This window comes from Rhamphochromis sp. 'chilingali' (genome assembly GCF_963969265.1).
Source record: "Rhamphochromis sp. 'chilingali' genome assembly, chromosome: 22".
Classification (NCBI taxonomy): Eukaryota; Metazoa; Chordata; class Actinopteri; order Cichliformes; family Cichlidae; genus Rhamphochromis; species Rhamphochromis sp. 'chilingali'.
Genome location: NC_137950.1, coordinates 16,289,138 through 16,302,707, shown reverse-complemented (window position 1 = coordinate 16,302,707; position 13,570 = coordinate 16,289,138). Strand labels below are relative to the sequence as shown.

The 13,570-nt window shown below is 42.3% G+C and overlaps 1 protein-coding gene across 4 annotated transcripts in view; it reads left to right on the top strand.

Moving 5' to 3' along the window:
* svild (supervillin d) overlaps positions 1 to 13,570 on the top strand; it is a 48,274-nt gene that overhangs the window by 33,040 nt on the left and 1,664 nt on the right. For all 4 annotated transcript variants that reach the window (XM_080872234.1, XM_080872233.1, XM_080872235.1 and 1 more), the window contains 20 exons: positions 4,825 to 4,972; positions 5,295 to 5,372; positions 5,520 to 5,606; positions 6,427 to 6,610; positions 6,696 to 6,868; positions 7,431 to 7,586; positions 7,777 to 7,913; positions 8,974 to 9,121; positions 9,319 to 9,464; positions 9,674 to 9,849; positions 10,253 to 10,388; positions 10,489 to 10,789; positions 10,992 to 11,146; positions 11,265 to 11,367; positions 11,508 to 11,715; positions 11,793 to 11,926; positions 12,101 to 12,256; positions 12,514 to 12,657; positions 12,962 to 13,074; positions 13,311 to 13,463. In XM_080872234.1, the coding sequence (XP_080728360.1) occupies positions 4,825 to 4,972; positions 5,295 to 5,372; positions 5,520 to 5,606; positions 6,427 to 6,610; positions 6,696 to 6,868; positions 7,431 to 7,586; positions 7,777 to 7,913; positions 8,974 to 9,121; positions 9,319 to 9,464; positions 9,674 to 9,849; positions 10,253 to 10,388; positions 10,489 to 10,789; positions 10,992 to 11,146; positions 11,265 to 11,367; positions 11,508 to 11,715; positions 11,793 to 11,926; positions 12,101 to 12,256; positions 12,514 to 12,657; positions 12,962 to 13,074; positions 13,311 to 13,463 (3,036 nt within the window). The remainder of the gene's footprint in view (positions 1 to 4,824; positions 4,973 to 5,294; positions 5,373 to 5,519; positions 5,607 to 6,426; positions 6,611 to 6,695; positions 6,869 to 7,430; positions 7,587 to 7,776; positions 7,914 to 8,973; positions 9,122 to 9,318; positions 9,465 to 9,673; positions 9,850 to 10,252; positions 10,389 to 10,488; positions 10,790 to 10,991; positions 11,147 to 11,264; positions 11,368 to 11,507; positions 11,716 to 11,792; positions 11,927 to 12,100; positions 12,257 to 12,513; positions 12,658 to 12,961; positions 13,075 to 13,310; positions 13,464 to 13,570) is intronic.

Genomic DNA, 13,570 nt, shown 5'->3' with positions numbered 1-13,570 from the left:
GTGAATTGGAACCTACTGTTTATTGTGGCTGCTACTGTAGAGGTCTGGGAAACCAACTTATGTCACGGATGCAGCTAATACAGGGTTTGACTAAATTACCGGCATTAGTGTCATGTCTGCATTAGCCATGGGGCATTTACTCCCATGTGGAACATGTCTCTCTCATGTGGAAAGGTCATCGGTTTTCATTAGAGCCAGACAAATATTACCAACTGATATTGGCCTATTGCCGATATATCTACGCTGGGGTATGAGTTGTCTGAAATGTAGCAGATGCACAAGCAGTTGTCAGACACTTCATTAGTTGTACCTTGCCTGTACTGGGTTGGACGCACTTTTTGCCTTCAGAACTGCGTTAATTCTTCTTGGGATTGATTCAAGAAGATGCTTCAAAATTCCTCTGGGATTTTCATCCTTGGCATCACATATTTGCTGCAAGTTCATTGCATCCATGATGCAAATCTCATGTTACACTACATCCCTAAGGTACTCTATCAGTTTGTGATCTGTTGACTTCATACCATTGATCCACCCTGAACCTTTGAGCCAGGATGGATTCATGTTTCCATGGTTTTTACACCATATTCTGACCCTACCATCCGAATGTCACAGTAGAAATTGAAACTCATGAGACTAAGCATCTAGTGTCCAGTATTGGTGAGTCCCTCTGAATGTAGCCTCAGTTTCCTTTTCTTCACTAACAGATGCCAACAGCAGAGAACCCCACCCAGTATGGTTTTCTGCTGCTGTAGCCCATCTGTTTCAAGGTGTGATGTGTTGTATGTTTAGAGATGCGCTTCTGCATCCTATAACGTGGTAATTTTTGAAACTATCAGCTTAGACCAGTCGGACCATTCACCTCTGACCTCTGACATAAACAAAGCATTTTCACACAGAGAACTGCCACTAACTGGATATTTTCTCCTTTTCATGTCATTCCCTGAGCCTTGAGATGACTGTTTGGGAAAATCACAGCAAATCCCTGTCTGGCACCAACAACCATGCTATGTCCAGATTCACTTAAATCACCTTTCTTCCCCTTTCTGATACTCAGTTTAAACTTGCACACGTCATCTTAAGCATGTATGCATATATAAATGAATTGAGTTGCTGCCATGTGATTGGCTGGTTATTTACATGAACAAGCAGTTGAACATATGCATCTAATAAAGTGTCTAGTGATTCAATTTCAGACAGAGGAAAGCTTTGAGTAAATGGACATGTGCGTTCACATAGTTTGTCCAAAGAATCCTGTCTAATAGATCTGTTTTTTCTCACAGCCTCAAAAATCCAGAATCAGTCAGACTCGAGTTTTCATGTTAAACACTTTCTCTTATCTCATACGCTGCCAAGTTATTTCAGATGTTTTTACTCTTCGGTTACTATGTGGAAGACCAGAAAATGTAACACGCATGGTACAGGCCATGATCGGCTCCAGATGTTTCCTGTTAAGCCTGCTAAGCTGATCTGTACACAGTGGTGCTGTAAAGTGATGCTTTGTTGTAAATTTAATTTAAAGAGGGTCTATTGTGCCTGTTAGTCATAAATTGCAATGAGTGATGGCTACACGTTTCGAGCTAATGGTTAATAACATAAGAAACCAAGCTGTTTTAGGTGTCCTTTACAAAAACATACTGACTCTTGAAGATTGTTTAAAATTGTTTGCTGTATAATCCTTGAAGGCTTGCTAAGTTTTTGGGTTTCATGTTTCAGAGATGACTTAACAAAGAACAGTCTGGCATCCCTCCACAAGCTAACACACTGACAGTGCAGGCCCCACACAGAAACTTAAGTGCATTAACTAGTCATTAGACTTATGTGTGTTGTTCCCAGAAAGTCTATTAGAGAGTCTATTAGCGATCGACAGAGACTCATATGTGCTGTCTCTTAATGCAGCTTTTAAAACAGTCTCAGCTTCACCCACTTTATGCTATAAAAATAATCCTTGTCTTTACTGTTGCCCTTCTTCTTTTCTAATTCTTCTTTTGTTATATTTTTCCTTTCTTCTTCTCCTCTTATATTTTCCCTCCCTTAGTTTCCTCTGTCTTGCTGTGTTCCTATGGCCTCTGTCCTCACATGCAGACTCTTCCCCTTTCTTTGACTTTGGCATCTTTTCCCCACCCCTTCAGGTGAGTGTGCGTGTGTTTGTGTGTGCGTGCACACATACATACAATGCATGGACTTAACTGCTTAACATTCGCTCGTATTTCTCAACTTGTGTCCCGGACAGCCTCTCGCCCTCACAGAGTCCCACTGAGAACTCAGAGCTGTTGACACACTTTCTTTCGCTACATGAATGCGGTCTGCTGAACTACAGGTGGTTGATATCTGTGTTAGTGGTTCGCCCAAAAAGCTGCCCACACTGTACGGTAAAGCGGGGGTGGAAAAGTGGTTTCCTGTGGGGCTTTGAGGTCTTTTCCTCTCCTCCACTCTCTCCGGGGTCCTGTCAGGCCAAGGTATTTCCCTTTTCTGATTGACTCCAGAGGAGCGTGCTAGCTTGAAGGGCTATCGCAATGTGCAAGTGTGTGAGAGTTGTTCCAAGACTTTGTGATTAGGGAGATATTGTTTGTATTATAGCAGGCATGAAATATAATATGGAAGGGGTTGAAGTTGTAGTTTTTGACTGCAAGAAGCAGACTTTACTTAGTCCTGTAGTCCAAAAGTGTGTTATTGGTATGCAGAAATGTTTATTCGGGCTTTCTGGCTCTTGAAGTGATTTTAAGAAAAACACAGAACACCTTGTAGAGTAACTCTCACCCTTTAGTGTGTGAGATGAGCAAAAGAGCAGGAATGTTTTAGAGGGATTTGTCTGTTAGAGTAGAAAAGCTCTTTATTAGCCTATCCAGGTGTCTGTGCATTCCAGCATGGTTCAGTCTTAATTCTTTGAGCTTTTGTCTCATGTAAGGCAAATATTTGAGCACATATGGCAGCACATTCGATATGAAAGCACAAAATAAAGTTCAGGTTGAAATGGCGAGACGCGGAAGGAGAGAGAGAACGTGCGATTTGATTTGGTGGATAATTGTTTGAGCATGTCAGCATGCTTTTTTTTTCCCCCTTCGTTTTTCCATTTTCTCATACACAGTAAAAAAAGCACATTTATTATATTTCAGTGTGCTAAATATAGCAGAGGCCAAAGATATGTTTTATCTCTAATATTGTTAAATATGAGACTGGATGTGCTCTATAGATGTGCGATTTATTGGCTGATCAAAAATGATTTTTCTTGATTCACAAAAGGATTATTTTTTCCTACTAAGTGATGTCTGAAGGTAATGAGATAATGCCCGATGGATTGTTCTTGGAGTGTGCTGATCTGACCTTGGGTCTCCAACTTTGTGCCTGTTGGAGCATCAACAAACGTCTGTTATCTCATATGAAACACTGAACAGGACCTCGCTGTCTTATCTACATGGGAGAGAAGCTGTAAATCCAAGTATTTAAAAAGAAAATGGAGGATTAACTGGATGACTGCACTTTGTTGATCTCTGATTTCTGTTTTATGTTACCTAAAAACATAATTGTCTCCTAACTGACTGGCTTGACGTGGTGCTTGAGTGTAAACCTGCCCTCACAGAGATTTGTGTCTGCATACGTTTTCTTTTAACTGTACTTAGCAATTTGCAACAACAACTGTAGAGAGACTTAATGGTACATTTATGGTACATAATAAAGTTTAAATTGCTATTAGACGTTTACTCATGGATGCCTTGAAGGATGATATGAGTTGGTGTGATTGAGGATGCGAGGGATAGGAACAGATGGAGGAAGATGATCTGCTTTGGCGAAACATCTGGAAGAAGAAGATGGTAGTTTTTTCAAATTGTTTTGCCAAATGATTTCGTGTCACTTCAGTGTTAGAAAAATAATGAAAACAACAATAAACTGCACCGACAGCTTGTTTTGAACCTCTGTTAATCCCAAATTTAGCTAAATATGTTTTTCTCTTTAAAGCTGCCTCTAGCATCTGTAAGAGTTTAAGGTTTCTGAGCTTACAGTAAAAATGAGGCGATGAGTTATAGAGTAAGAGTCAACAGATCACACAGATCGTTACTCATCTGCCGAGAACATTCCAGCTGTTTGGTGTGGGGAATCCCAAACATTAGCTTTCATCCTGCGCTGCTTAAATGCTGTACGTACAGCTTGCATGCATAAATGAATGTAAAATCTAATCGTGTAGACCTTTTTTATGACCTTTCATGCTTGGTTAGCAGTTAATTCTGTTTTTTGTTTTTTTTGTTTTTTTAAATCTGTGCAGTCACTGACTAAGCTGTGTGTAATCAACTGCAAAAACTAAGGCACACATTGCGCACGGTGTGACTTACTAATTAGACAGCAATGGGAAAAGTGTGACAGAAACAACCTAAATATTTCAGACTGGAAAATCATTAATTACCGCAACACAGTTCCTGGGCTGTAGGGAGGCCAGTAAACTACTGCCGATTCCCTTTTAATGGTCGAGTTCAGGTGCAAAAATGGCAGCAGGAGTAAATCACAGAAGAAACGGTGTGCTGAATAATGGGTGAGAGATGGATTTGAAAAAGAAAAAAAGGTCTTGGTTTTTGTTGCCAGTATTAAATTTTCCTAACTCGCTGACAGAGTAATATTTGCCTGTATGAGTGTTTCACTCTCCTTCCTTCACCCTCATCAGAGTCTCTGTTTTCCTGATGCAACACTTTTTTCTCTCTCATAGTTACTGCACCAAGTTTTCATGTGTGTCTGCTCTTGTGTACACAGTTTATCAGAGTGTAAGCCTTAACAGATTTGCATTCAAACACACACACAAACAAACACAAAGCTGAAAGTGTTTGAATGTTTCAACAGAAATCCAACGTAGATGTGGAGCCCAAAATGTCGCTGGCAGACAGGATGAAAATTCTCAAGGAGAAGGAGGAGCAGTGGAAATGCAAAGGCAAAGGAGCGGCCAACGACTCAAACCAGTTCACTGTGGCTGGACGCATGGCCAAGAAAGGTGAGACTATACTCTGGGCTTTAGTTGGCCTGAATAAGCTCATTGTTTTCCACTGACAACAATCCTAATAACTGCAGCCCTTATAACATTATACACAGAAATCCAACCCTCCCAACAGACGCAGACGACCTATATTTGATTACACAAAGCGTACTACTTTGAATAGGACGTTTCCAAGCCGTCGGGTTGAATGCACTCGTTGTAAAGTAGATACAAATATCTCTGTAGTCCAGACAGTCACAAAAAACCAAACATTTGAATTTAAAGACCAAAAAAGAAACAAACAAATAACCAATACTGAAACGTTTTATTTTTTTGCAAGGTCTCGTGTCAGGAGTAGAAGAGTCACCCATTCGAGCTCTGAAGAAGGCTAATGCAACACCCGTCAAACCTCTTGAAGGTCTGTAAATCTTTCTAATACCTCACTGAAAGGTCTTTTAAAAGTATATTCATGATTAAATATGGCTCAAACTGCCACTTAATTACAGATGAAAAAGATAGTTGGAAAATCCACTGAAAAGTAAATGAGTTTTTCTCTGCTGTACAGAAATCTCCACTCGATCTGATGTCAAGGTGGAAGGAGATAAACGGCTCGACAAGCTGGAGTCCTTCCTAGACAAGCTCCACAATAAAGGTACACTTTCTCTGCTTCTGATTATTGTACACAGTATTGAATTTGATGATGTATTGCACAATCGTATAGTACATGATTATACCGAGTCGGTAAAAATGTGTCATTCCAAAGTTAAAATCTAGAGCTGTAGTTAAACCCACTGAAATAAAGCTGAAAGTCTGCATTTCAATCACATCTTGAATGTTTGATTTAAAATCCACTGCTGATCGTTTGCTGAGGCAAAACTACAAAAATTGTGTCTTTGCCAAAAAACAAACAAACCTGATTTTGACCACTTCAACATGTGGAGGCAACATACAGGAACATATTTTTAAGCATTTAAGAATCACGCAGAGCAACTGCCAACACAAATGTTTGGGCCACCATGTGGATTAGTGGAAACGATGAGATTGGCAGAACATTTGTTTTTCAGATTAAATTAAGATTTTGGAGCTTTTTTTTACTTTAAGGAATTTAAACAAAAAAAAAAAAAAGCAAAAATAAATGAATGCACAAGTAAAATTGCAGAATTGTTATTTTTCCTTCTATTCATCTATTTTTTGCCCTGTTTATTATTTTTTTAAGTAAATTTTTATCCCTGTGCAGTTTAGTAAGCTCTTCTCTGTTTCATCCTATTAATATAATACACACTAATTTAATAACATTAAAAAAAGTTGACTTTCAATTAGTGTAAGCATTTGAGCTATAGACATCACAGGACATCCATCACCACATGTGACCTTTGACCTGTAAAATGCCAGAAATGTTATGCACAAAAAGTCTTTGTAGCACTTCCTTTTCCATCTTTTCTTCTTGCCGATGTTATGGCTTGTGGGCGCAGGCTTGAGCAAAAGCAAGACATCCACCATCGAGGTGACAGCAGAGATGGAGAAAGAAGTGATGAAGCTGGATGACGAAGAGACGTTCGGCAACTTCTACAGATCCGTCTCGCCCTCAGCAATCCAGGACACCGGCGTGGTGGTGACTGAGGAAGACCTAAGCCAGATCCCGACTGAGTCGCCAAAGTAAGTTTGTAATAAACATAAATGGGTTTTTTGTCCTTTGTTTTTTAGTATTATAATATTTTTAAGTCTTAAACTTTGTCATCAGGCTCACTTCAGCAGTAGCAGAGCACAAGCGAGCGGTGCGACCAGCCAGAAGGAACCAAGGCTCCAGGAACCCTCTGCGAGCTTTAGCTGCCCGCAATGACATCAGGCAGGTCTACACCGAGCAGAGGCTTAACGTAGCCACCGTGGAGACCAAGAGGATCCAAGTGGAGAGGAGTAAGTGCTCAAACTTTCCTACTGTAGCAGTGCTTACAGTATATTCTCACCCAAGATAGCCAGAAAGTCTTGGATAGCTTTAAAGGAGCACAAAAAGGGTTATTTCTAAAAAAGAAAAAAATCACATTAAAGTCAGTGAATTATTTTATACAGGAAATATGTCTGGAGAGTGAATTTCTTGTTTATGTCGTGAATCAGCCGTAACGTAAACACACTGTATGTAAGAAGAAAATATGAAAATGATGTTCAGGTAAAGCTGTGGGGCTGTTGCCAGCCGGTTATTGTATCATATTAGTGTGATGTTTGCTTGAACAAGTATTCTACTCTGCTGACTGACCACAGTGACGTCTTCACAGTTTACAAAAGAGGAAGTGAGCACCACAGCTACGTGTGCTGTGTGCTAGTATAGCTCACATGAAAGAAATAATTAAAGTGTGTCTCGTCTCTTTGTTTATGAAGAATTAGAAAAAGGAACAGAAAATCATCAAAACCTCAAAACAGTTTAATATTTCAAGAGCTGATGTGTAACTGAGTCCCTGTTCTTGTTTTCTCACCTGTCCAGTGGCAAAACACTCGAACCTGGCTGACGTTGCCTTGGCCGGTCTGGCCAGCAAGGAAAACTTTCGCAAGGTGAACCTGCGAAGTGTGAAGTCCACTGATGTTGTGACCAATAACAGTGCAGTTCCTTTCAATAAGCTCATGCTTATCCGCATCAAAGGTGAGGAAACACGAGGGGATTAACTCTTTCTATGATTACGTGTTGAATATTGAAGCGATCAAAGGTTCAGTAAAATGTTTCTTGTTTCATTTCTTAAAAATATTTGGTAAATCAACTTCTTTTTTTCCACAGTTTAAATCCCTTTAATGTTTCAAATAAGTAAAAGGTCTTTTTTTGTTACTTTGTGAAGGCCGGAGGCACGTCCAGGTTCGGTTGGTGGAGCCCACAGCTCAGTCTCTAAACAGTGGTGACTGCTTTCTTCTGATAACACCAAAGCACTGCTACATGTGGAGTGGAGAGTTCGCCAATGTCATTGAGAAAGCAAAGGTAGTGAACCTCACACACTGAATCAGCACCCTAATGACCACATTTGAAAAAACAAAGAGATTCAGAGCAGATAATGTTGTGCATTGACGGGCTGTTTCCATCATGAACTGCAGGATCAAGTTTGATGTTTGATATATTCAGAGTTGAAACAAACGGATTATAAAAGGCTTTAACTATACCTACCAAAGGGACACTGTCCCGTGGGAGGTGATCTCTGCTGCTCTCGTGTTTATTGCATTGTGTAATGTATGAAAGCTTGTTTCTGCCACTGAAATCAAAAAAGCTTGTCAGACGTTCATGTTATGTGAACTTTTTCAGTTATTATATGTCAGTATCTTCACGTGAAAAATGAGTTTAACAAATTTGTCTCTGAAGATCCTGAGGTCTCAACCAAAAATCTTAAAATCCATGAAACCAAAATAAGGTCTCTGACATAAAGACGTCTTTACACTGTTTGATCTGTGACTCAAACAATCATCACACCAAAGAGATGCAACAGAGAACCACTTTGGTTTTAGGAGTTCAACCTAAAACATGTTTGTTTCCAAATGTAAAATATTGAACATAAAAACATAAAATATATAAACAGGGATACGTTGAACCCTCAAACATATACAGGTAAGTAGACAATGGTGTCAGTGTTTATATCAGCTGAATTTCATCAGTAGATCAAAGGCTGTGCCTGAGCTGGAGAGCTGACACTACAGGGTGACGGATTCTTGTGGTTAGAGAATTGCTGAATTAATAAGACACCGGCTGAGACAGGTTCAGATGATTCCTCCACCTCTATTTCATCATTTCTTTTCTCACTACTGGGAATACTTGATTTGGTTGGGTGAGGGCCCTGTCTGAGTAGGGCCTGCAGAATGTGGGACAGCCACAAGTGTTGCCTGTGCTATTCTCACACAAGTTAGCATAGTGTAACTGCTTTGTGTTCTCATTTTCACAAAGTCCGATCACTACAGATGGATTAAATGAGCTAATATGTGTCTGCTCTTACACATTTAGAAAAAAATGTGACTGCTGTGTATTTGCTGTAACGTGTGCTTTGTGTGGACAGGCGTCGGAGATGGCGGCGTTCGTTCAGGCTAAGAGGGACCTCGGCTGTAAGGCCCCTCAGGTGACGGTGCTGGAGGAGGGCATCAACACTGAGAGCAGATGGGCCAAAGAGTTCTGGACCCTGCTGGGTGGAAAGACCAAATACAGAGGTACGTGCACACATTTTCATAAGTAAACACCAACACAGTCTCTGACATCTGTATCTCTAATAATACTGACTAGTACCAGTAGATATTCTGTCAAACTCTCCTTAGAGCACTTCTCTTATCCTCTTAAAGGATTATCTGTCTAACCACTGAGCCCCCACTCCACCACACACATGTGCTTACCCTGTTTTTGATTGTAGGGGCGGGAGAGCCAGAGGAGGATGAGCTGTACGAGAGTGGCGTGGTGGACTCTAATGGCGTGTACAGACTCCAGGGAGACAAGCTGGTGCCTCACGAAGACGCCTGGGCCTCTATCCCAAGTGTGTCCTTGCTCGACTCTAAAGAGGTGATGTCACTCATATGTCTGGGAAGTTCTGATAAGTGGAATAGAAACTCAGTCCATTTCATTCTCCTACAAGCCTTAAGTCTTTAAAAGCTTACAGGAAGCTGAAGATCTTTAGGACACGTCCATAAAAGTCAAGACAGAGATTTCAGTAAACACTTAACCAACGTCTCTCTCTCCTCCTTCCTCTTGCTGCTGTTGTCTCACACCAGGTGTTGGTGTTTGATTTTGGCAGCGAAGTGTACGTGTGGCACGGGAAAGATGTGCCCTTGAGCGACAGAAAAGTGGCCGTCAAACTAGGCAAACAGCTCTACAGCGGCAGCTACGATTACAGCCACTGCAGAGTCAACCCGCTGGATGCTTCCTGCACAGACCAGAACACGCCTCAGTGAGTGTGACATGTTAATCCTGTATTCTGTCCTCTGTGGGGTGCTTTTTAAATGCATGATGTGGTCATCTCACATTTAAAGCAGCTATAAATGGTTTAAGAAGTTTGGAGCTTCAGCAGCACACGTAGTTTAAAGAACAGCTTTATTGTTTGGTTAAGTAATAAAGCTGTTCTTTAAACTGCATGCGCAGCTGGAGCTTCAACCTCTTCAGACTCTTGTTCTTCTCTATGCACTTTGGAAGTAGGTGAAGTTGTGCCAGAAACCTCTATTGTCTGTTCAAGCGGAGAGCTATGTTAGATTTTTAGTTATATTGCAGCCCCTAGTGGTCTCACTGTGCATGTACAGCCACACAGAGAAGACACTAAAAATACTAAAGGTAACTTTCATGTGTGTGACATGTAGGAAAGGGGAAGGTCGTCCGAGCTGGGCTCTGTTTGGTCGTTTGTCAGAGCACAATGAGACGTCCCTGTTCAGAGAGAAGTTCCTGGACTGGGCTGAGAGGAAGAAAGAGGAAGCGGCTCAAGCTGAGGAAGTTAAGGTAGAGGAGATTTGTTTTGTTTGTTTGGGTTTGTTTTTTTTTTTTGTTTTTTTTAAAGTAACAAATTTAAAGCTAATTAAAAGTGTCCTGGTTTGCTCAGAGCCCAGTCCACTCCACTGTGCGCGCCCCACTTGACTTGGAGCTCCACCCATGTGACGCTAAAGATCTGCTGAACAATGAGCCAGAGCCGGTGAAGACCATTCTGGAGGGCATCAATGTCCAGCGGGGTCACGGCCTGGTGAGGACGGAGGATGGGAGGCAGGCAGAGTTAGCAACCGTGGCCGTAGAGGCGTGGCACATAAGAGAGCACGGAGAGGAGGAAGTGCCTGAGGAAAGCCTGGGCCAGCTGCACGAGGGCGACGCCTACATCATCCGCTGGAAGTACTCTGTCACCACGCTCGGTGAGTCACATTTTGGCACAGCCTCAGAATAAATAGTGGAAGAAGATGCGAGCAAAAATAATAATAATAAATTTGTGTGGCTTCACATGCTTACCATGTTGGCACACATTCATCAGAACAGCATGTGAAGAAAAGCTGACTGTTATGTCACTGAAAGCCTGAACCGAATAAGCAGAAGGTTTTCTGTGCTCTGTTCTTCCAGTGGGGAAGCGGCAGAAACCTGGGGAGCTGAGCGCTGGAGGTCCTGGGAGAGAGAGGGCTGCGTATTTTTTCTGGCAGGGCCGCCACTCCAGCGCCAGTGAGAAAGGAACCTCCGCTCTCATGACGGTGGAGCTCGGAAGCCACAGGGGGTCACAGGTGAGTCACAGATGCACCAAAAATAACCACAATAAGTGTTAGAATCACAATCCCTGCTTGTTGAAAGTAAATTTAGATCCAGCTTTGTTCACCTTTTTCTTTGCGGGTGGCTCTCCAGGTGTTGGTGACTCAGGGAAAAGAACCTCCTTGCTTCCTGCAGCTCTTCCAGGGAGGTCTGATCATCCATAAGGGCAGCAGAGAGAACAACACCAACAACACAGGTAACCAAAAAAATGTCATGTTGAAACTTTGACTTGTTGTAAAAGATTAAAGCCTCACAATACTTCATAAACCGAATGAATTATTTAGGTGGTTCTGGTAGAAAACATGAAAGCATGCCACGTCTGTTTCACCTCTGCAGAAGCCTGGAGGTTGTTTTGTGTCCGTGGTGAGGCAGAGTCAGAGGCCTTGCTGGTGGAGGTGGACTGCCAGCATAGCAGTCTGCGCTCTCGTGGCAGCCTGGTGTTGCTTAATGCTGAGAAAGGCCAGCTCTACTTGTGGCACGGCTGCAAAGCTCATGCAAGCGCCAAGCAGGTGGCCAAAAGAGCAGTGGACAAACTAACCCAGAGGTAAGGCACAGGATGTGTAAATGTATGAATGGATGTTTGGCTGCGGCTGCGGATCAACACGTGTCTGTGTCTTCAAGGCATCCGTCAGAGTTAGGCCTGAGCCTCAGCAGCAGCGTGAGAGTGGAGGAGGTGGAGGAAGGATCTGAACCTGCGGAGTTTGTGAAGGCTCTGGGTCTGAAAGACAAGAAGGCCTACGACTGTATGCTGGATGGTACGGCCCAACATGCGCTGCTTAGCAACTATCCAGGTGTTTAGCAGAATGTAGATATGTAGATAGAGAGATAGTGTGTGTGTGTGTGTGTGTGTGTGTGTGTGTGTGTGTGTGTGTGTGTGTGTGTGTGTGTGTGTGTGTGTGTGTGTGTGTGTGTGTGTGTGTGTGTTGCAGATCCAGGAAAGTACAACCACACACCGCGGCTCTTCAGCTTAAGTGCGAGCTCCGGGGTGTTTGAAGGGGAGGAGGTGCTGTATCCCGCCAGGGTAGCAGAAGGAGTCATGGCGATGCCTTTCCTGCAGGAGAACCTCTACGCAGCACAACAACCAGGTAACACAAGCTGCGAGCAATGTCGCATTTCAGTTATTTCTACATTTCAGTTCTTAAAGAAAGTTTAAAGTTAGCGAAGCAAGTTCAGGCTTATCTTCAGCAAACATCTACAGATATGAAGAAAGATGGAATCAAGAGGAACGCCTGCTTATGCCACATGCATCACAAATATTTTGCAACAGTTCAAACGCAACACAAAAGTTCAATGTAATCATGTTATGGCTTGCTATCTTATCACATCACTATTTCTTCTTCAGCCTTGTTTCTGCTCGACAACCGTATGGAGGTGTATCTGTGGCAGGGCTGGCAGCCTGAAGACACACAGTGCACCGGATCTGCGAAAATGCGCTGGGACAGCGAGAGGAAGTGCGCCATGGAAACTGTGCTGCAGTACTGCAAAGGTCAGAGGTCACACACAAGCATTTTGAACATTTTATTTAAAGTTTTGCAATATTCTTCACAAATACTTCATCATCATTTTTAAATATAAGAAAAGAAGAGAAATCAAAGAGAGAGGCCATAAAAATCTTCAGATCACAGATTTCACTTTAACAGTCGAGTCATGCAGGAATGATTTTCGTAGTAACGTGTTTGTCTGAGTAATGTTGTTCTTATGTAAAGGCTCTAATATTCTGTACTTAAATGTCCGGTCTCTTTTTTGGCTTATGTTTTCCTTCTGTTTTTCAATACAACATTGACCTACAGAGAAGAATCCTCGGCGCCCCCCTCTGGCCTATTTGATCCTAGCAGGCTGTGAACCCCTGACCTTCACCAACATCTTCCCATACTGGGAGAAGGACCCCAATATCGCTTCAAAGGTGGGTGATGGCTTGTCTTTTACTGCAGTCTGTCTTATGAAGTGTTGGTGTCAGGGAGCTGTCACAGCTTGAACTGGAGATTATTTTGTCCTAAGCATCGCAGCAAGAGTGCAGTGCTGTTTTCTATCCTTTTATTCAGGTGTTATGTTTGATTAAATGTGTTGCAAAAAGACAGAGTTTGAGCTTAAATGTGGAAAAAAATAGAAAGTAGAGTATTTCTGCCTCTGTGTTCGCAGGCTGGGCTCTCCAAAAAAGTGATCTTGGTGAAAGAGGCCCTGTCCAAGCTCAGTAAGCAGCAGTACTCCATCGAGGAGCTGACCAGGAAACCGCTGCCAGAGGGAGTGGACCCTCTGCGTCTGGAGGATTACCTCTCAGACCAGGACTTCAAGGTAGGACTCGCTCCGTGGCCATTAGAATTATTTGTTACATTTAAATTCAGTAAATAAAGAAAAATGTTATAAATGCCGACATTTATTTTTCCGCTCACTTTTAATGT